Source organism: Cnephaeus nilssonii, assembly GCF_951640355.1.
Source record: "Cnephaeus nilssonii genome assembly, chromosome: 12".
Taxonomy (NCBI): Eukaryota; Metazoa; Chordata; class Mammalia; order Chiroptera; family Vespertilionidae; genus Cnephaeus; species Cnephaeus nilssonii.
The window spans coordinates 21,056,609-21,079,750 of NC_137083.1; the positions used below are offsets into that span (position 1 = coordinate 21,056,609).

General features: G+C 37.8%; 1 protein-coding gene across 1 annotated transcript in view; it reads left to right on the forward strand.

The window, feature by feature from the left end:
* The window catches only part of THSD7A (thrombospondin type 1 domain containing 7A), a 318,444-nt gene that overhangs the window by 179,523 nt on the left and 115,779 nt on the right, over positions 1-23,142 (forward strand). The window contains exons 5-6 of the mRNA XM_079785601.1: positions 1,960-2,115; positions 3,478-3,690. Of these exons, the coding sequence (XP_079641727.1) occupies positions 1,960-2,115; positions 3,478-3,690 (369 nt within the window). The remainder of the gene's footprint in view (positions 1-1,959; positions 2,116-3,477; positions 3,691-23,142) is intronic.

Here is a 23,142-nt window from a genome sequence, read left to right on the forward strand (position 1 = left end):
ACTCTCTTCCTGTGTTTCTTTGATTGATGAAATAACTTTTATATATATTCTATAAAGACATCTATAAAACGGAGGTTCTTTTTCAAGAACTATATTATCTCAGTGTTGAGTTGAGTAGTTTAGCAGCTGAGATGATCTCAAGAGTATTTTGCTTTAAGCAATACTTCCTGAAGCCTTTATTCAACACATTTCTCTCATAATAGCTCCAGAAGATTTCTGTGACTGATTATTCTATGTGATTCATTCAGAATACACTAAAAGCTAACATTATGCTCATAATGAAAATGGCCAGGAATTAGAAACACAATATTTTAACCTGTTCCCTTGATAAAACCTCCTTTTCCTCCTAAAATTTTCAACCTTATATATAAAATAAATTTTTTCAGGCTCTAACAGTCCTCACAGTTACAGGCATAAAGGACCCCCCCATTATAATAATAATGATTTTCAAAACAATATAATGTTTAAAATCACTTTTAGTCAACAGAAAAAAAAAAAGGAGACATAGACACAATTATCATTTAAAGATAGTCCAGCGATTTTTCTACCACGAGAGGCACACCGGTGTGCCACAAGAATTTTTAAAACATGCAATACCTGACTGTTTAGTCAAGGGCACTGACCTCTTTTCCCTTAGATTGTAAAAAGAAAAAAAAAAAGCCAGTACAACAATAGCTGTCCATTGTGAATGAATCAAAATTACCTATTTTTTGTCAGATTGTCAAAAGGGGTGGTAATGTAAGAGCCTTCAGGTAGCATTGATGAGTGTCTCTGTGAGCACAGAAAGCTGAGTGATGAGAAAGTACCCACAGTTTGCGTTAGAGTTTGAACTACAAGCTGATGTAGTTAGTACTTTTATTTAAAAATTAGGACAATATAGCTTAAATTATTTTAATTTCTGTGAGCTTCTACGTAGATGCAATTCCATGCAGTTGGAATTGCATAGTTTTTTACATAAAGAGAATGAGAATTATCTAAGACCTTTTTTATTTCCGTCCTTGGTGCCACAGGTATGGGCGTTCTAAATTATCAGACAGAAACAGGAACTTAAGCTTTGACTAAAGGAAATGGTGTCCAAGACATTTACTTCTTAAAATGTTTACAACAAAATAACTGCAGCTATATAGAATACAATATACACCTAAACTTGATTCTTTCCTGCTGTATATGTAGCAAATATCTTTCTCCCTTAGTCGTTTACATTAACTGTCAAATGCATTTGCAGTACATATAGCCAAACTGCACACATCAACAGAGAAGAGAAGCATAGGCAAGCAGTACTCATCCATAGTCTATTGGCCAACTTATGAACAAGCATAGACAATTAGCTTCCTTAGCAATTCTGAGATTTGAGTCACATAGGCAGAGGATGTTTTCAGTAAAAGTTCTGGTAAGTATCTGGTGATTCATGCAGCCGGAGGTCGAGAGAGATGCCCCATTTGGCGGCATGAGCTCTTCCTTCATCACATCCACCAGTTACTTCTCTGGGACCAGAAGGAAAGGGAGCCTGCTCCACCAGAAGCCACACTATATATATATATATATATATGTTTCCATATGCAGTAAAGCTGCAGTCTCCCTCCTATTATTTCAGTCCTCTACAGTAGATGCTGCTTTCTTAGACTCTAAGTGCAGAATTTTAAGGATTAAATTGACCTTAAGGATTATTTTACTGCCTGAGAAAGGTAGACCGCGCATGATCAGTGGCATGACTGATTAGTGGTAAAGCTGGCGAACAAACAATCTGCAGGACTTCTAGCCCCTCCCCTTGGACTACACCGTCCTGCTGCCTTCCAGTCCTTCCCCTTTTATTCTCAGGACGTAGTTGAGAAGCATGGAATAATGTCTTGCTGGCGCTTCTTTAAGCCTTTTCCTTCTCCACACATGCGGAACAATCAGGCTGTTGAGCATAACAACTTGTCTAATTCTTAAGGAATCTCTCTATTTTTCTCCAAACAGCCTCCAAACCAGTGGATTTGAAATTATGCACTGGCCCTGTTCCTAACACCACACAGCTGTGCCACATCCCCTGTCCAATTGAATGTGAGGTTTCACCTTGGTCAGCTTGGGGACCTTGTACTTATGAGAACTGCAATGACCAGCAAGGCAAAAAAGGTATGTAATATTAACATGACGTACTTGGAATTCTCATCAATTGAGTCAAAGCATGAGTTATTTAAAAAGGCTACTCTGTTTTTCTTGTAATTATTCATTTGTGATATTTTCCAGAATGGCTAAAGAGTATTGATTGCAAAAGATGAATAAACCTAGTCTGCTGATGGTACCAGAAGATTAAAATCGAAGTAGGCAAGATACTTGGTGATTTAGACAACAGATGGAGAATGTCTAAGGCAATTTTGCACAGTGGTTATAATTAGCTGTGGTGTCAGGCTGACCTGGATTGGAAACCCTACTCAGTCTTATTATGTTTAGATAAGTTAATCAACTTATCTAAATCTTTGTCCCTTTATCTTTGAGGGGGATGTAATAATACCTACCACCCAAGTTTTCTCTAAAGATTCAATGAGATAATAATCATAAAGCTCTCAATTCAGTGCCTGACCCGTAGCTAGTACCCAGTAAACAGAACTCATTATTCTGAAGATAAAAACAAAAAATAAAATGCTATTGATTTTATGATGCAAATGATATATCTAGGAAGAGATGAATAGATGCAGTGGTTTGTTATGTGGTAAGCATGGTGGGATAATTTTAACATGATCTGGTAATTAAAAATCATTTCCCCATTTTCTTTCAAAGGATAGTGTCCTAGCGATTCTAACATGTTCACATGGCAACAGACATTAATTTTGTTATACATTGTCAGCGAAGCAATACTTAGGTGCTGCTAAGGCACAGAGCAGGACTTTGGCTACTCATTAGAGCCCAGATGGTTTATCTCCCTAATTCCAATTTCCAGGGAGTTCAAAATCAACAAAGTCTCAAAGAGACAATTTCCTGGGACTATCCAACTTACCAGAAGTTCCTTTTTCAGATTTAATCATGTGATAGTGTTGAAGAATTTGAAGTAATTGCACTTTTGTCTGGTCATGAATATTTCTGAATAGCTTGATATTTCATTTGTTTCTTTGAATATTTTATAACTATAGACTTTCTAAGTCAAGCAAAATCAATCTAGATCTCTCTTTTTCTCTCTTTCTCTCTCTTCCTCCCCCTACCTCCAGCCCTTGAGGATGTGATGGGAGATAGATGGCATGTCTTGCCTTATTTTTACTGTAGTTAAGCTAACACCAAAAGTTTCCCTTTGGCCATTCTGTTTATTCATTCATCTATATATTTAATAAATTATTCATAAACTCACATTAGGCTGGAGTTTGGGGGTATACCAGTGATTAAAGCAGATATGATTTATACCTCCTAACCTTATCCACCTTTCACTCAGGGTTTTTTTTCAGCCTTCTACAATATTCAACCCTCGATGGTAACAATAAACATTTTCCTTCCCCAATAATTCAGGTTTCAAACTGAGGAAGCGGCGCATTACCAGTGAGCCCACTGGGGGCCCAGGGGGCACTGGGAGCTGCCCTCACTTACTGGAAGCCATTCCCTGTGAGGAGCCATCCTGCTACGAGTGGAAAGCGGTGAGGCTTGGAGACTGTGAACCAGACAACGGGAAAGAGTGTGGTCCAGGCACTCAAGTTCAGGAGGTCGTCTGCATCAACAGTGATGGTGAGACAGACCTATCTGTCCTGCTTTTGTGATTGTCTGTTTGACCCTGAGCTTTATCCTGTGTTAAAATCTCTCTCATCTTCTCTCATCACAGTTGGTTCCACTTAAAAACACAGAAATAGCTGCTGCTTCTTTCATTCTTTCCTTAGCTCCTTCCATCCATTTCCCCCCTCCCTCCCTCCCTCCCTCCCTCCCTCTCTCCCTCCCTCCCTCCCTCCCTCCCTTCCTAATGGTGGCAGTAAAGAGGTTCTTTCAACAATCACAGTATTTTTTCATTTGAAAACAGGTAACACAGACTAAGAATTAAATCATCATTAGGCCAATAATGTATTAAATTGCCAAATTTTAAAATAATGAGAAAAGGTAACATTTTTCTAAGTGGTATGTTTCCCCTCAAAGAAAATGAGAGGCGTTATAAGGGTTGGTTGACTTGTCTTGAGAAGCCTTTATTTCACATCCTGATGTTACAGCTTAGTGATATAATGTAATTTCCAGGTTCCAGAGCCGCTGGGCCTATTTCAACCCTTTAGTTCCTGCATCAACCTTCTGAGCTCTAGGGCCTCCCCTCGGGGAATGTCAGACAGCCACTGGGATGGTGGTTTTTCCCGGTTCTTTTCCTGAACGGCCTTGGACTTTTACAACTGAGTTTGGTTTGATAAACGATCCTGTCTTGTTAGCCCTGACATAAGATTTGTACATCCTTTCCAAGAGCGCTGCTACTGTTTTAAGGAGATCCCCTTACTCCTCAGCAATCCCTGGGTCACACTTAGGAAACAGACCTTCCCCAGACATAGTTTAAAAGCCCTGCCTCAGAGCATCCCTAAGGCTCCTTCTCACTCTCCAGTCTTAGGACTCTGCACAGCAGGGCAGCAGGAGCACCATGCCCCCGGGGCCTGTGCCCTGACAGTTCCTGCTGTTTCCAGCACAGGCGGCAGCATTCTGGCGCCCTCCCAGTGGCACTGGGACATCTGGTAACCATCATCATTCCTTCCATCCCATTTTCTTACAGCAGGCGGGACTGCTTCCTCCTGCGAGGCAGCCACTGTTCTGCAGAGAAAGATATTCTCTGGGGTGAGAGAATGACAGACACTGTCAGCACTGCCAAATTAGCCTTTCGACTCGGAAACGCACGGCGTCTTCTTTGTCCAGAGCCCAAGGTAGTCGTGCAGGACAGCACCAGGTAAAACCCACACCAGCGCCTGCGGCCGGAAGGTGAAGACAGGGATATTGATCCGAGAGTTTGCAGCGAAGGTTATCTATTTTCCTTTTTTTTTCTCGGTAGATACAGTTCACTAGGATACAGCCTCTCTCTAGCTTTTACCCAGGTCTGCCCTGAAGAATAAGGAAAGAAGGAGGCTCACACCTAGGAAAAAGAAAGCAGAGGGAACACGTTCTGTGGCACTTGTACCCCCACTTCAACTCCTCATCTGGGTTCGATGGCACCCTCTGTGTTGCCTTCTGAGCTGCTGTAGAAGCAGTACGGGTCACATTTATTTCGGCATCATTGGTAACTCCTTAACTGGTACCACTTCTTGATTTTTTCCCCCCTCAATTGAAATAATTTTATTTTATCCTCCTGTAAGCCTAGGGAGGAACCGGGATCCCATGTACTTGGTATATTTGGGCAAGCTAACATTAAAAAATATAATAAAATGCTGAGATGAAAAGTTAATTGCCCGTGAAACTTTTGCCCAAATATTACCAGATGAAAAATCAGATCTCACTTATTGCGGTGCTCTTCCTGAATGTTTGTGCAAATTGGGTATATCTTAAATATACCAGAGGAACTGGCTATTTAAAAACTATCAGTGCTTATTTCTAATTTTGTCAGGTAAAGTATTTTGTAACACAGATATTTACCTCTTAAGTTGTCTTGTGGAACACGAAAGAACAAGCAGAAGAATGAGTTAGCTATGCCTGGTTATACTGAAGAGTGATGTGTGTTACAACCTAAAAGGCAAACTGATAACTCCCAGTACATATAAGCTGGTTTCACTTCATCTATTGCACAGAAAGAGGGATAAAAAAAATGGTAAGATGTACGCTATGGATATTGGATTCGTCATTATTGTCCTTTATTAGGACATCTCTTTCATCATTAAGTTTTACTTCCTGACATTAATTAGTTGTAGTGCAGCTCAATATTTTAACTGGCTCAACTACAGGGATGTATAAAAGCAAGAAAATTCTCTATTATTGTATATCCTAGATTGAACCATAATTGCACTGATAGAATCAGAACAAAAGCTGAAACCTTATAAATACTCCTCCAGTACTGTTACCATGTGGTTGGTCACCTAGTAAGTGTTTAGCAGCTGCACCAAATGTTATTTTGTAATTAAATTGAACCCAGAGAATTAAAGTTGATTAGTTGTACAGGCTCTACCTCTAGGCCTGGCTGCAACTATAGATTTTGTTTTTATAATTAAGTTAAAGCTCAACTAGGGAAATGAAGAATTGGAGTCTATGAATATAGAAAATAATAAAAATACTTTTTTTTTTTTTTTTTACCTCCCACATTCCCCATAAATTTACAACCTTGTTAATGACCTTAAAACATTTAAAACGTCTATTTTTTTCCTGAGATATTCTTGTCCGGGCTTCCAGAGATCATTAAGATTTGCTGGTGCTGGTTTATTTATTTATTTACCTTTTCATTTCTCCAGTTGTCTTCTAAGGAGTAGGATTGGGGAAGGGTTGTGAGAGCACCCAGGAGTCCTATGTAAGTTCTCTGCCAGGTAGAGACATATAACAGAAGCAAGACAGAGAACTCAGAAACATTTCATGTGTAATAGAAAAAATATCACACGTAATTTAAAGATGCTCAGAAAAGCAATTTTAGATCTCTGAGCACAAATACAGGAACTACTCCAAAGGTCTGGTGGTAACATTGGTGGGCCGGAATTGGACAATGAGAAAACCCAAATCTTCTCTACTTCAGATTTTGCAAAATTTGCCCTTGTTTTAGTCAAAGGTGTCAATTTGGTGAGGCAAGAGTATTTTGTTTCCCCAATCGGTTGGTTAGAGACAAAACTAAGCAAGACTATTAGGCTGAATGTGGGAAAAAGAAAATCTATTGTCTTATTGATTACTTAAGGAGACCATAACCAAATATTATTTTCATATTTTCCCTCCCTCTGTGGAAAAAAATAAATGATGCCATCCATATCTGATTACCACGTGCTCTACTTCAGGTGTCAGCGTACTGACACCTCTCTGTGCCAATTTCGAAACCACAGTTTTGTTATTTTGTCTTGGTACTGCTTTGAAAAGCAGTGAACCTCAGCAGTTTTGAAATGCCTGCAACTTCTATACCACCTTTCTTATTTTTCTCCACATTAGTAAAAGTTAACATAGGGACATTCATGTAGAGGACTCATGTCTATGCTTAACAGAGTTTTATGAAACCAAACAATTACATTTGTACGGAAATCAATTGATACAACAATTAATCCTTGTATGGCTATTAATGGTGCAGTAGCAAGAGCAGTGACTGGCCAGGACCCTCAGAGTGGAATATGCTATTCTTAAAGCACTATGGCTCTGGTTCAGCTTTCTCCTCTTCCATTGGGTAAAGCATATAAAAATTCAAATATAATTTTATGGATAACCGCAAATCACACTAACTTATTGGTTAAAAGTAACTGACTTGAAATGTCATTAACAACCAATCCTATCTAATAAAAGAGTAATATGCAAATTGACCATCACTTCAACACACAAGATGGCTGCCCCCATGTGGACACAAGATGGCCAGCAGGGGAGGGCATTTGTGGGTGATCAGGCCAGCAGGGGAGGGCAGTTGCGGGGAGAGATCAGGCCTGCAAGGGAGGGAAATTGGGGGTGACCAGGCCTACAGGGGAGGACATTTGGGGGGGGGACCCAGGCCTGCAGGGGAAGGCAGATGGGGGGGACAAGGCCAGCAGGGGAGAGCAGTTAGGGGCGACCATGCTGGTAGGGGAGGGCCGATAAGGGTGACCAGGCCTGCAAGGGAGGGAAGTTGGGGGGGACCAGGCCTGCAAGGGAGGACAGTTGGGGGGACCCAGGCCTGCAGGAAAGGGCAGTTGGGGGGGAACAGGCCAGCAGGGAAGAGCAGTTAGGGGTGACCAGGCTGGCAGGGGAGAGGTTAGGGGGCGATCAGTCTGGCAGGCAGGCAGGCGAGCAGTTGGGAGCCAGCAGTCCTGCATTGTGAGAAGGATCCCAAATTGGAGAGGGTGCAGGCTGGGCTGAGGGACACATCCCCCACCCCCTGCATGAATTTTGTGCACTGGGCCTCTAGTGTTTTATATATATACCTAAAATCTGATTATAACACACCACTGTGTCATATCACTATGGTTAGAAAGTATTGGATTAATAAGAACATCTGGTAACCAATTCCTCATGTACAGATAGAAGGACTTAAGGTAATATTAGATGTTTATAAATCATATGTTAATAGATATAAGATATCTTACCATATGCATGTGAATTCATTATATGCAAACATTTTTCAATTTATTGTGTGAGAGGCTAGATCTGTTTTTGTAAAGAGTGCCCTAGTTCCTCCAGTATCAGAATCTCCTTAAAAGTGTGCTGTGAAATCAGATTCTGAAGTCTTCTCTGTTGGCCCAGTGAATTACAACCTGTGAAGGCAAGTCCCAGAAAATTGCATTTTTACAAAGCTTCCTGGATGGTTCTGCTGTCCAGTCCCAGTGAAGGTTGTGAAAACGACAAAACGTTTTTTTGTGGAACCTAAGACCCAACTCTGTGTTTAGAGGATAGGGAGCAAAACACCAGGAATAGAAAGAGAGAAATTACAAAGTTTATCGTTGAGACTAATATTTTGATTGATCGAGGATATACATAAACTCTCCTAGAAGCATAGGCCAGGTCAAGGGTTAGGATGCACAGGGTTTATTCAGGATGCACTCCCAGGAGAAACCAGTAAGAGAAGGTGGAACAAAGAAGCAAAATAAAAATGTCAATTCATATGTTTAGAGCTAGATGAGAATGCAATTTCAGAAGCGTGATCACTCTCTGGAACTGGAATCTGCTTCTTAACACCAATTACACAGCCATTACATGAAAAAGCTGATCTTTTAAATGCAAAAATACGCTCTGTAACTGAGTTGTTTTTCCATAATTTAAGCAATAAATCAACTAAGTTTCCTTCCTGTAGAATGCTCCACTATTTAATGTGTTTAGAATATAATTAGGTTGGATATTATGCTTAAATCTAAGGTCTCTTACTTTACAATTAGGATAATCTAACAATGTTGGTAGGAGTTTGTTTCCTATAATTGAATTGAGATTCTCTATTTAATTTGTTGTAAAGACGAAATTTTTCTTTAATTTAAGGCAGTGGGTTATTTTTCACTGATGGTTTGTAGTAATCACAATTTTACTTTGGCCTTAAAAATCTGACATCAGATACCATGATCTGTCTTCCGTGTGTGTTTGTTTTGGATTTGTAAACTCTCAGGATTGAGCCCATGTTCTTTTGCATAGCAATGCCTTAGCAAAGAAATAGAATTTTAGAAAGAGTTTTCTTTTTTAAAGTAGTGTAGATTTAGCTGAAGCCTCAGATGAAAGTTAAGTAACCAGTAATTTGCTTACCACTTAATGATCCTATATAATAAAAGGCTAATATGCAAATCGACTGAACGGGGGAACAACCGGTTGCTATGACATGCACTGACCACCAGGGGGCAGATGCTCAATACAGGTGCTGCCCCCTGGTGGTCAGTGTGCTCCCACAGGGGGAGCACTGCTCAGCCAGAAGCTGGGCTCAAGGCTGGCAAGTGCAGTGGCTGTGGCGGGAGCCTCTCTCACCTCCATGGCAGCACTAAGGATGTCTGACTGATGGCCTGGGGAGTGGGCCTAAGCCATCAGTCAGACATTCCCTGAGAGCTCCTGGACTGTGAGAGAGCACAGGCCAAGCTGAGAGACACCACCCCCTCTCCCCCCGAGTGCATGAATTTTGTGTACCAGGCCTCTAGTAATGATATACAAAATTCCCAGTAAGTGTTAACTACTACTTGAAATGGCAAGTATAAGAGAAAACAGCCTTGCACTTTATCAGAAGTGGTCAAATGCTGGGTCAGTAAAAAAGCCAGTAGGGATAGAAAGCACATCTTTCCATCAAGTTGGACTGGAGTTTAATGATTAAAATTAATAATTAATTTTAACTACTTAAAGGTAGAAGAAAGTAAAGGGTGAATAAATGGTGATGGAAGGAGACTTGACTTGCAGTGGTAAACACACTATACAGTATACAGATGATGTATTATAAAATTATACACCTGAAACCTGTATAATTTTATTAACCAACTAGTGACCCAGCGTGTAAAATTGCATGAGACCCAGGCCCATGGGAAATTGCGCGAGACCCGGGACCCCAGACCCTGCCGCGCTGCGGGACTCACCTGAGCTGCGCCACTCTGTGAGACCCAGAGTCAAGTCCCCACCCACCCACGTGCGCCTTGCCAAGCACGCAGCCCTGCCCACCTCTGCGCACCTCACTGCACACAGCCTTCTGGTGATCGGTCTTTGGTCGTAATGGCGTTAGGGACACTGGGTTTTTATAATATAGATGCCACCCCAATAAATTCAATTAAAAAAGAAAGAAAAATAAAACAACAACAAAAATAACCCAGATGTACCTCATTTCTTACATCAGTGGGCCCCTTGTCTTTTTGTGACTCTGCTTATCTCCTGTCAGACTTTGTCCTCTTATAACCTCATTGATTCTAGATTCCCTTCCTACCTCTCAGGCCCTGTGTCATTTAACCATTACTGGTAACAAGCCACCTCCAAACTCACTGGTTGCACCCAAAACCAATGAGAATTCCTGCTCAGGTTTTCCCGGGCTCACCTGTGGAGGTTGGACTATGACGGAAGGTCCAACGTGGCCTCCTTCCCATATTTTGCAGGTGGTGCTGACCGACTGCTGAGGTATGTTGATGCTTCTCCATGAGGACTCCCACCCTAGACCAGCTTTCTTACATGGCAGTTTCAACGCACTGCTTTATTAGGACAAAAACAGAAGACAGGCCCTTGACCTTGTACAGTGTCACTTCTGCCACTTTCTATTGGTCAAAGCAAATCACAATGACAATGCAGATATAATGGGCAAGACATAAACTGTACCTCTTGATGAGAGATGTTACAAAGAATTAGGGCAAAGAATTTAATTTACTGCAGTCCACTTTCTGATCACAATTGCTTTTACTCCTCCACATGCAAAATATAATCCCTCAACATCCAAGGCCACCCTAATTCTCATGCAATTAAACCGTCACGCTTAAAGTTCACTTTCTCATAATCTGCATCTGGTTTTTGGGTACAGAAACTGGGGTGTGGCTACTTTTTTCACACATTTACTTTGAGCTGTTACTTTCAGGGTAGCTGTTTTTCTCCCACGGGCAGTTGGTCATAAATTCTCCCCTGTGCACTTCAAAATAAGTAATTTAATGCTATCTTGTAATCATAGATTTTTTGAGAGGAAAAGGAAAATAAATCATACAATATAAACTATTGGAGTTCTGAGCAGGCAAGTGACCAAAACTGACTTATATTTTTAAAGAATAACTCATGTTGCTTTGTTGAGACTAAACATTAAAGGAGGAGAGAAGTGAAGAGGCTGTTGCTGTAACTCAGGGAAGAGGTGAGGCTTTGGTAAGGGTTGCAACAATGGAAGGGTGTGTGCTAGTTTAAAAGAATCAAACTATTTGGGAAGAACAGAGGTAATTAGTTAATAGAGATATTGGTATACTGGGATCAGGTTTTTCTTTTTTAGGGGTTGTAGGTCTCCCACCATAAATTCTATCTTCATCATCATGTCATTTAGCTGCTTAAAATCTCTTACTGGCTTCCTGTTGCTTTTTGCATAAAGTTCCAAACCATTGGGGAATCATAGAATGTTTCCCCTGATTTTATTTTGCCCATTTTCCCAATCCTTTATTTCAGCATTGTATAGTTTATAGAACTTGGTTCTTTATCCTTTACTGTAACCCATTCTCCCCTCTATGGAGTTACTATGGAGTGAGGCTCAAGAAGTATTTTTGTAGACATATTTCCTAGCACTATGCTCTACATAACAGATGGTCAGTAAATTTCCAATTCATCAATAATTTCTTGCTTTCTCTTATCCCTAAACATCACATATTTTTAGGAAATTACTCAATTTCTCCTTAAGTAAATTTGTGTTATTGTACTAACTGAAAATTTAAACTTTACCTACCAGATATCAGATAAAGCATGACACCAAATTGCACACTCTATTACCATCTCAAAATGCCTTCACATTCCATTACGCTCAAGTCCCAGTGCACCAGAGCAAAAGAGCTACTGAATTTGCATAAAGAGGGAAAAAAAAAGGTAAACAGAATGTACATAAAAACCTATAATCTGGAGGATTTATCTCAAAGCTTTTATCATTAGACTGTTTTTTTGTTGAGATTCAATTTTCTGGAACCCAGTCATTGGAAGCATAGGGTCTAGGTTCAAATAACTTTCTTAGGCAAGTTATTTCAGTTCTCTGTGATTAAGTTTCCTCATCTGTGAAATAAGGATAGTAAAATTACCTACTCATAATATTGTTGTGAAGTATGAGTAGTCAATATATGTTCAGTGCTAAGAACTGTGCCTGACACATAATAAATACTGTTTAATCATTGTTACTATCATTCTTCTGAGGTGAATTCAATAGTGAAAAAGTTAACTAAGCACAAAGACCATTCTTTTTTGTTTGGCTAAGAATAAGAATTTTACTACTTACTTATACTGATCAAATGATTCACAGTCTATCATTTATTTTTATAATGCCTTTATTAAATAACATCTTCATAAATATTCTACTATAACACCCTTATAAATAAACTTATTTTAAAAGAATGTGTATATAGTTTTAAAGAAATGGGTGCCTTCTTCCTGTTCTATTAACTACTATAAAATAAGTATATAACAGTAAAATTTCATAATAGAAAATTTTTTCACCTGTTACACAAGCAAAACAAATCTAAATTGCATTTTTTTTCACTTGACACATGGTATTGATTCAAATTATTATTCTAGTAAAGTCTTTTGAAGAGAAGTAAGATTGTTTCACCAAATTTATGAAATTAATTATTGTAACATATTGCTATTAAGTTTAAAGTAGATTATGAGTGTATTTTTCTATTTGCATGACCTAACTATTGCACTGAGTGTGTCATATCAGGAACATGCAGTTTTCTTCGGAAGATAAGTCACTGACTACAGCTGGAAATAAGACTTAAGTTTATTTATATAAGATCAAGATATATTGTTGTGGAATGACAATTAAATGTAATGAGAAAATAAATCTGTACTAATCTTTGAACTTTAAGACTGCATTAAGTGGGAGCTAGGGAAAATATATCTTTCCAAAACTCACCAATAATCCACATTAGGAACTAATAGAGGAGATGCTATTTAGCTATGCTTCTCAATCTGAGATTTCTTATATCTTAGGGGCACCTATTGTTGAAGCTGGACATCTTACCTAATAATAGAGAAACATGTAAATTGTCATACCCCCGCTATGCCCACAGCCAATCAGAGTTAGTATGCAAATTAACCCAACAAAGACAGCGGTTAATTTGCATACATACCTGGGTCCCAGGAACCTCCTCAGCACCCAGGTCACTCCCAGCCAGCCATCAGAGGGGGTGGGGCCCTTCCCAAGCCTAAAGCCTCCGCCGAAGGAGCGGGGGGTGCCTGTTTCCCAAGCCTAAGGCCTGGGGCGGAGGCTTGGGAAGGGGCCGAGCCTGTGACCAAACGCAGACCATCCAGAAGTCAGCACTGGGTTGCCCAGCTGCAGCCTGGCAACCCAGCACTGACTGCCCAGGTGGCCGAGACCCAGAAAGTGAGTCAGGGTCTGATCTGCAGCCTAGGTGGAAGCTGTTGATCAGTGTACTTACCTCTCTCTTTCTCTCCCTCTTTCTTTCTGATCTTTGCCAGCAGCCAGGCTTTTCTTTCTCTCCCGGCCTCTGCGGGGGCTGCTGTTAAGCCCCGCCTCTTTGATCAGGCCCAGAGATAGGCCTAGAGATGCTGACTGGCATAGGAACTGACCAATCAGAACCAAAGGTGGGTGCTGTGGGGAGCCAATGGTTGCCTAGGAGGTGGAGCTTCTGACGCTGACTGGCATAGGAACCGACCAATGAGAACCAAATCTGGGTGCCTTGGGGAGCCAATGGCCGCCTAGGAGGCAGAGCTTTTGACGCTGACTAGCATAGGAACCGAACAATGAGAACCAAATCTGGGTACTGTGGGGAGCCAATGGCTGCCAAGGAGGTGAAGCTTTTGACGCTGGCATAGGAAGCAACCAATCAGAACCAAATTGGCCAGCAGAGGAGGGCAGTTGGGGGCGATATCAGGCCTGCAGGAGAGGGCAGTTAGGGGCAATCAGGCAGGCAGGCAGGTGAGCAGTTAGGAGCCAGTGGTCCCAGATTGTGAGAGGGATCTCCCAGGGATTGGGCCTAAACTGGCAGTCAGACATCCCGTAAGGGGTCCCCAATTGGAAAGAGTGCAGGCTGAGTTGAGGGAACCCCCACTCCATGCACAAATTTCATGCACTGGTCCTCTAGTGTTGTATAAAAAGCCACAAGATTAATACAGTGCATTTTCTTAGCTTTCAGTTTGGCCAATGGGCTAAAGGGATAGAGAATGTAAGTGAATTAACTAATAAAAATTTTAAATCTTTGATCCTATACCTTAAAATTATAAATCTGTGATCAAAAGGGATTGTTAAATTATTTAAAAATTTAAAAGATATATATTAATTATATGTTGCTTGCCTCCTCAACATTCATTCATTCTTTTCTCTCATCTACTGTGCCTCAGATTTTTCTTTAAGAAATTCATGTGTCGCCTAAACAGAACTTCAGATTTTTCTTTAAGAAATTCATGTGTCCCCTAAACTGAACCTATTCACGAGGCTTGCTGGGATTTATCCCATTTCTCCTCCAAGGCTGTAACTCATCTACCTGGCCATAGTGATTGCATTAAGGATGAGCATATGGCCTAATTTGGGCTAGCAACAGAGAATACACCCAAGAACTTGTACAGAAATAACTAAAGGAGACACTGGAACTGTCCAGAGTCACCACATAAAGTTGATGATATTAAAGGCAGGAGGAGAGATGGAGGTATTAATTGGTGTCCTTGGAGCCATTAGCTCTGTCTTCACCTGAAGTCATTTTGGTCATTATCTGAAGCCATTATTTCAACCAGTAAAGTCTCTTCATTATTTTTACTCGAAAAGAGGTCTGATATCAAAAGAGATTAGAAAGGTCCTATTTTAAATGAGTGGCAACCTGAGCTTCTGTTTTCAGGTGTATACTAAATTCACCTGTAAGAAATTAACCACTCTCCATTTTTTAAAAAGAATCTGTCTATGACAATATTTGCAAAACTCCTAGAGTATATGAAAGAAAAGTCTAATGTGGCCTTTCCAAATAAGTTAATTTCTGAGAAGATTTCTCAGTGGAAACGCTGCAGGTAACAATCTGGCTGAAAGAAGAGGGACCTGTTTTGTCTCCGCAGAGCATTTGATGTTAGATTGAGAAGATATCATTGTCCTTACCAAAGCAGAAGGCAGCCAATCAGTGATTCTCTTTCATCATTGATGTTTCTGTCCGTTCCTCTCTCTCTCTTCCTCTCTCTGAAATCAATAAAAGACATATTTTTTAAAAAGATCCCAAAATGTCAACTTTGATCCAAAGCCACATTAGCATTTTTGAATAAGAAATGTATGCAGAGAGCCTCCTCTGAGCTTTTCTGAGATACACAACCCAGCAGATGGCTACATTCCATGAGAAAGCTAGAACCCTCTAGAGAAGTTCTGATTTCATAAATACATAAATAAAGAATTGGTTTAAACATTGGTTAAATTTTCAAGAGTCTTCTCCCAGGACACATTCTTTCATTGCTTCTACAACATATATTGCGCCTCTCTGGGTCAGGCATTGTAGCTTGTGCTGGTGATATCCATATTAAGAATGACAGTTTCTGTCCAACAAGTACCCACTATGTAGTGGGAGATGGGAAAATATGTAGTCAAATTGTTTTAACGTAGTGCAATAATTTCTAAATTAGAGATATGTTCAGAGTGCTAAGGGGCAGAGTGGATAGGGTTTACTTTTTACCTTGGAGGCCACTGAAGGCTTTAGGAAAGAGATGGCTTATGTGCTAATGCAAAGGAAAAATACAATTTGTAAGAAGGTCAGTATATTTTAGGCTAAAATCACAGCTATGCGAAAGCAGAGAGGTGTGAAAGAACTTGAGATGTTGGCGGAGCTGCAAATATTTGGGCATGTCACTGCAGAATTTGTGTTTGGGAAGTCGGAGGAGATGAGTCTTTTTGGATAGTTTCAGATCATAAAAAAAAGGCCAAGTGAAGAGATTCTATTTCATTCTATTTGGAATTAAAAATATTCTGCCAGGGAAGTGGCATAATCAGATCATTTGGAAATGGAACTCCAACCCACAGCAGGGAGGAAGGGGGGTTGAGATAGATGCACTTGTTCTTTTTTAAACTAAACCAAGAAGTGTGGCTATAAAACAAAATTTGATCTAGGTATAATCTTGAGGTTTTTAGAGCAATGAAATTTGTTTTTAACCAGTGATGTTGGTGCTATGTTGCTCACCTGTCACACAGTAAATTTAGAAAGTGGGAAAATCTATCCATATGTTTTAGAATCTGTTTTGTGTGAAAGACTTTTTATGGGTTGTCATAATGTAAAGAAGGAATTGTCCAAATTAGTATAATACAGCAAGTAAATGAAGAAAGAAGTTATACTGAAAACTACTTTTTATATATTTTAAGAGTCCCTGACAATGTAGTTAAAAGAATATATTTCATAATTATTGGTAAAATCTATATCCAAGCTTCATGCACACATACCTCTGACATCTTCATAATAATGTTAAAGATTGATATATCACAATAATAGTGGTAAAGCTGTAATTTTTAAATACTACATTTCATGTGCCAGAAATTCTTGAAAAAAATAACAGTATAATTGCATTAATTTTGTTATTTACAAGTAATAGGTTGTTTAAGTTTCCTGTGCCTGGAATTGATTTATAACATTATTAACAATTAAAATGTTCATTATTATTTCATTTTTAAGTTTAAAATTGATTCTTATAGTTTCAATTTGATATGAAGAATATATTTATGCATTTTATGGTTTTTTAATACATTCATTTATAATGCCGTTTTTTAACAGGGTAGATAGTGCTGTGTAGGTGAACTATACTCAGCCATGGTCTATTGATTGCAGTTGGGGGAAAACAACAAACCAAAGTTGCATCTGAGTCATAAAAGTATCCTTCACCTTCAATCACAGTAATATTCTCTTATTCTAACTTGATTAAAGCCTTTTAAAATGGATTTACTGGTAGTTTAAAGTGTAGCTTTGGTCAATAGAAAGGTTAATATCAATATGAACAACAGAATAATGTGCATGAAGAATATGGCTCTCATGTCCAGAATACTGAACTGTTTATCTCAGGCTAGAATAAAGAAAGTCAGGGCTGGTTGCTGCTGTTTCTTTTAAGATAATCCAATAATCATTTAGTTAAACTCAGGAAAAAGAGCATTTCTTTGTTTTGGAACTCTTTCAGAATTGTATTTCATGTTGATTTGGGGGTATGCGCTGACCATACATTCAGAATTAAGTAATTCTTTGTTCCTTTCCGCCTTCACCTTACTCATAGAAGAGAATGGCAGTAATTCTTTTGAAGTAGAGTGGCCTCCATTATTCAGGTTTGATTGACCACTTTTGTAAGATGAGAAATATAGAGTTCAAGAGCCATTCAGGCTGTTTAGAGCTCTGTTTTCTGGGGGAGGGGGATAGGCATATCAGTAGATGAGTGTATAAAAAAAAGCTGTGGTACATTTACACAATGGCATACTACTCAGCCATAAAAAAGAAAGAAATCTTACCTCTTTTGATAGTGTGGATGGACCTAGAGAGTGTTATGCTAAGTGAAATAAGCCAGTCAGAGAAAGATAAGTATCACTATCACATGATCTCACTTATATGTGGAATGGAATTAACAAAATAAACTAACAAACAAAATAGAAACGAATTCATAGATGCAGAGAACCGACTGACAGCTGTCAGAGGAGCGGGGGCTGGGTGGCTGGGTGAAAAAGGAAAAATTATTAAGAAAAAAAAAACAGCTCATAGAAACAGACAACAAATAATGCAAATTAATGAGAGTATCTATTTTCCCCTATCTATAAAGTCAATAAAAAGAGCACCCAGTGATATGAAATAGAAACTCTTACACAGAAGAGGAGGAATTTTAAATTATTGTGGTATTTAGAATGTTGTTTAACAATATACTAGTATTTTATAAATCTCAAATATGTTAATCTAAACTACTTTTAGTAATCTGTTCTAAGGAATAATACTCAAAATGTGGATTTTTATAGAAAAACAATTGTATACAGCATGTACTAAAGGAGTAAGAATGAATTAATCAATAAAGAAGACCTTACGAACTACAAGAAACAGTAGAGAACAATAAAATATCTTTGTATAGGTAAAACGTACTAGTTCTAATAATTACTACATAGTAGGACTATACATGTAATTTGGTCTACCGACATTTCTGGTAGTCCTGTCTATTCTATTATTTCATCAAAACTAGATCAATATTCCATAGTTTAGTCATTTATTTTAATATTTAGTAAAGCCATTCTTCTTTTTTCCAAACTTATAAAAATTCACTGATTAGTCATTTGACCAAGTTGCAAATTCACTTTATTTTGTAATTGATTTGGATTCTGGGAATCTTAAATGAATTTAGGAAAAACTGACATCTTCTATGATTTATACTCTTTCCATCTAGAAGCTTGGTGTATCCCTCTATTATTTATAGAGTTTTCCTTTATTTGTTATAATAGAGATTTGGAAATTTTGTTATGTAGAACAAAGAAACTCTCAAAGATAGGGGGAGATATGATTGTTGCTATTCCTTTTTATAGATCCTCTGTTTCTCACTTAGCAATCATTTTCTAAAAGCAAAAGTCAATATATTAATGTAAAGACTTAAGCCATATTTTTAGAGATCAGGGATGGAGAAGCCAAGTTTTTAGTAATGACACTGCTACTGCATAGTTTTATATATTTTATTAAACTTTTTGAGTCATTCATCAGGTGCAAAATCAACACACAACTGAAAATTATGTGTTAGCTGTCTTTAGGTCTTATGAAAATGTCTTTTTTTGAATTTGTGTTCCTACTAATAAAGCACCATTATTTTCTGTAACTTTTCTTTGTAGTTTGGGTATTGAAAGAGTTAATCTGAGTTTTTCAACCATAATAATTCATTTATTGTCTTGGCATTAAAATTCTACAGAAATACGTAAAATGCCCTAATAGATCTACTGCAGATTCTCCAGTGAATGAGACAGTGGGACAGTGAATTGAATAATGGACAGTGAATGATTAAGAAAAGAAAAATATTGTATGCACATGTTGATATTTTGTTTAAATGTGTGGTATGTATTGATATTTTCCAAGAACTTTCATATTATGGTGGAAACCAAACAAACATTACCACAGTAAATTTCTTACGCTAAGAAAAGTGAAAGCAATGGGCTGATAGATACTTAAAAAAATGTTACTGTTTTCATAGTCTTGATGTAATCTAGTTCTTATATTTGATATTTTAGCATTAAAGTGATCATTATTTTATCTTTTATTTACAATAATTTACTTATACTAATTATGATTCCCTAATAAGAACAAAATTCTTTAATTGTCAATTGCAAGGTTTTTCTCAGATTATCTTATATGGTAGCAATCAAAAATAGAAACCATTAAACAAAAAAAGCAAAGCCTATGGATAAATGAGAAAAATACTTAAAAACAGTATTTAACAGTGTGTAAGTGTTAAGTCTCATCTATAAAGATGAGAGTGTGTGAAAGAAAACTTGTATAAATCAATGAGATTACATATTTACCTAAAGAACATTTTAAATCATATTGATTTCTACTAGTTCCTATTTAGGTTAAGTGACCTACTTCAGCTGGGCATTTGCCTGTTGGTCTGTGGGTAAATATGGATTTTTAAAAGATAATGGAGAAAGCAGGCTCTGACTCTGGGTTTCTAACTAGAAATTCTGTCCTGGTAATAACAGAGAATATGAATATGTTATTACAAATGACCTCTGGCAAATAGCTCCATCTACTTATTACTCTCCTTCTGTTGAGTTTTTCCCCATCAGAATCATGGAAGACTGCTATCAAAATCTTTGTAGGCCCTAATTCTCCTTTCCATAATTTTGGTAATGCCCAATGATTTTAGACATAAAGACCTTAAAAACTCTAAAATTTTAGGACTAATATAAATCTCTCTCAACCATGTATCAAAAAGGGTTTAAGAAATCCTTTTAGAAAATAATGATCAGGTGTAATTCTTTTTTACATAGGAAAATATATAATAAGTTTCTCTATACAGTTGCCTATACATTGAGTTTTTTCACACAACAGTGCCTATATTGAAGGCACTATCTCAACAGGCATGTTCAGGTTATTGTGGTCATATTTATGCATTACATTATGTATTATCTCCTTTATAAAAATTGTAGGAAGAAATTTACAGTTTCTTATGTTTTTAAATCAAGAACAGTTTTACCTCTTCTGAAAATTGTCGTATCACAGGATGAATCTGTAATTAATCCTGCTGTGTGTTGATTGCTAAAAAGCTTAGAACTAATATTAAGAGGACCTGTAACCAATATATGGGACTCCATGTATATTCATGTTAACCTTATTTCTCTCATGTATCTACTTTTAAGATAAAATTTTCTCATCTTTTTAAAATTATTATTAGTTCACCCTTGGGTGTTGCAAACTACATTAAAACATTTTTGGGAACAAGATGACATATGAATTAATTAATGTATTGAATTCCTATTTCCAGACATCTGCCTTACAAATTCTAAAGTAAACCACTCAGAAGATAGTGATTGACTATACATGCTGTGTGACAGCCCCCTTTTACTCTGACCCCCCAATCAGTAATTTGAAGGAAAAGTCATACAAAGGAAGCATAGTACTATTGAACCCCTTTTAAGCACGTGGCTCTATCTCAATGCCCTAAGCTGGTGGTCTCAGTGTCTTTGGAGAGTTCTATCTCAGAGATCACACTTGGCCAGTTAGCAAATAAATTTTTAAAAGTTAGTGTTTACATTTAGAGATCTTTGAAAATATAAGGCTATGTAAATGTAGTTGGTATATTTCACTCTTTAAAGATCTAAAAGACTGGAAGGTGACCTAGATGGTATTTTGTAATGAAAAGAGAAAGTGGTACTATTAATGGACAGCTCAGGTTGAAGACTCTTTTCTATACTTGACTCTGTGTGTGTGTGTATGTGTCTGTCTCTGAATGTGTTCAGATGTATGAAATTTCTGAATGTGTAGTATTTTAATAATTATCACTGTTTCTCAAATTATTGATGATGTTTTGAAAATTCTATAAAAAGAGAGAAATTTTAAATGACATTTTGGAAAGCAGTATTTGTAGGTTTTTTGTTTGTTTGTTTGTTTGGTTGGTTGGTTTTGTGTGTGTTTTTAATACTGCACTCAGCGTTCTGATTTCCTATAAGCCCCCTCAGTGTATTTGTAGACTGGTGGTCTGAATATTGATTGCTCTTGTTTCCATGACTAAAATTGATTCTCCCTTCAACCAAGATTTTTGCCTGTCATCAAACTTACTTTTTCTCTCATGCAAAAATTACATTTGATCGGATTATTCAACAGAAGAAGGATTCTGTTGTTAAGCACAATCAATATGCTGTGTTCACTGATTTTATAGTTTTTTCAGTAACTGCTTTCATAAATGAGTGCTGGAACGGTTCAGATTATACCAAAACTGGAATATTTTTTACAATTGTAATCTCTTTTACTAACATAAAATAATATTCAGCAAGTCTATTTCTAAAATATTATGAACTCATGTAAATATGATATCAATCAACAAACATTTCAAACACTTGTTATTTTCACATTATGGAAAGGCATATTCATGGTTCTTAGTCTAAAGTGTTTTATTTTCCAGTGGCATATATAGAATATATGCATAAAAGATAATTAACAATAAAAATCTCTCATGATTAATGTTAAATGAGTCATACTGTCAATAATGATAGAAGTCATACTTACCACTTATTTGAGCAACTATTAAGTACTAAGCTCTTTATACTATGTTCAGCTATTATATCTAGCATATCTAATTTTTATAAGAGCCCTCCAAAAGAGTTAGTATTAACTTCTTTTTAAAATATATTTTTATTGATTTCAGAGAGGAAGGGAGAGGGAGAGAGAGAGATAGAAACATCAATGATGATAGAGAATCATTGATCAGCTGCCTCCTGCATGTCCCCTACTGGGGATCGAGCCTACAACCCAGGCATATGCTCTGACTGGGAATTGAACCATGACCTCCTGGTGCATATGTCGATGCTCAACCACTGAGCCATGCCAGCCAGGCTTCACTCCATTTTGCAGACAAGAAACTAGTAATTTCCTCAAGCTTGTGCATCTGGAAAATAATTTAAATCTCAGCTCCATTTGACTCTAACATCTGCAGTCTCTGAAAGCACCGTATTGCATCCCCATGAATGTTATAGATTTTCAGAAAAAGTTAGGGATTACTTCCAGGTCTAGTGGTCAGGAAGATTTCACAGAGGTAGTCAGGTTGACTCAGCATTTTATGGTGTGAAGGATTCAATAAAGTTAAGAGAAGGAAGAAGGGGTCTATGTTGGGGAGAAAAATATATAAGTTGATATGTACAGAGTGGTGGAAGTTTCATCTGAAAGTAGTTTGGAGATAATTTGAAGGGAGAGTTAATAACATACAATTATAGAAGGGCTGTATGCCACCTAATGGCTTGGAATTTATTCTTGAATATACCAGATTTACTTGAAGGCTTCTGGGGAAAAGTATATTAGTACTATCAAATGCTATATTAAACTTACTGTATTACCTTATAGGCTATCACATAGAAGGAATGTATGAGCATCTGGAAGTAGAGAGAGGAATTAGGAGACATTTAAACTATTCCAAAGATATGGGGCTAAATTTCACAAGATTCGCACTGGAGCTAAAAGAGTATAGGTGAGTGACATTTTTAGGACTAATCAGATCTTTGCAATTGAATAAATTTGAGAATTCTTGTCTTCAAGATTTGGGGACTGAGTAATTAAAGAAACAACATTAACATGAAGACATTTATCTGAACTCACAGTAGTAAATGACTTTGAGAATAAAGGTTGTTTAGATGAATTAGTTTTTACATGAGATAGTAGTTTTTATATGAGTACTAGAGGTCCGGTGCATGAAATTCGTGCGTGGGTACAGTCCCTAGGCCTGGCCTGCGATCAGGACCATCTTCTCTGGTTGCCCACAGAGCCTCCCGCCCCCGCT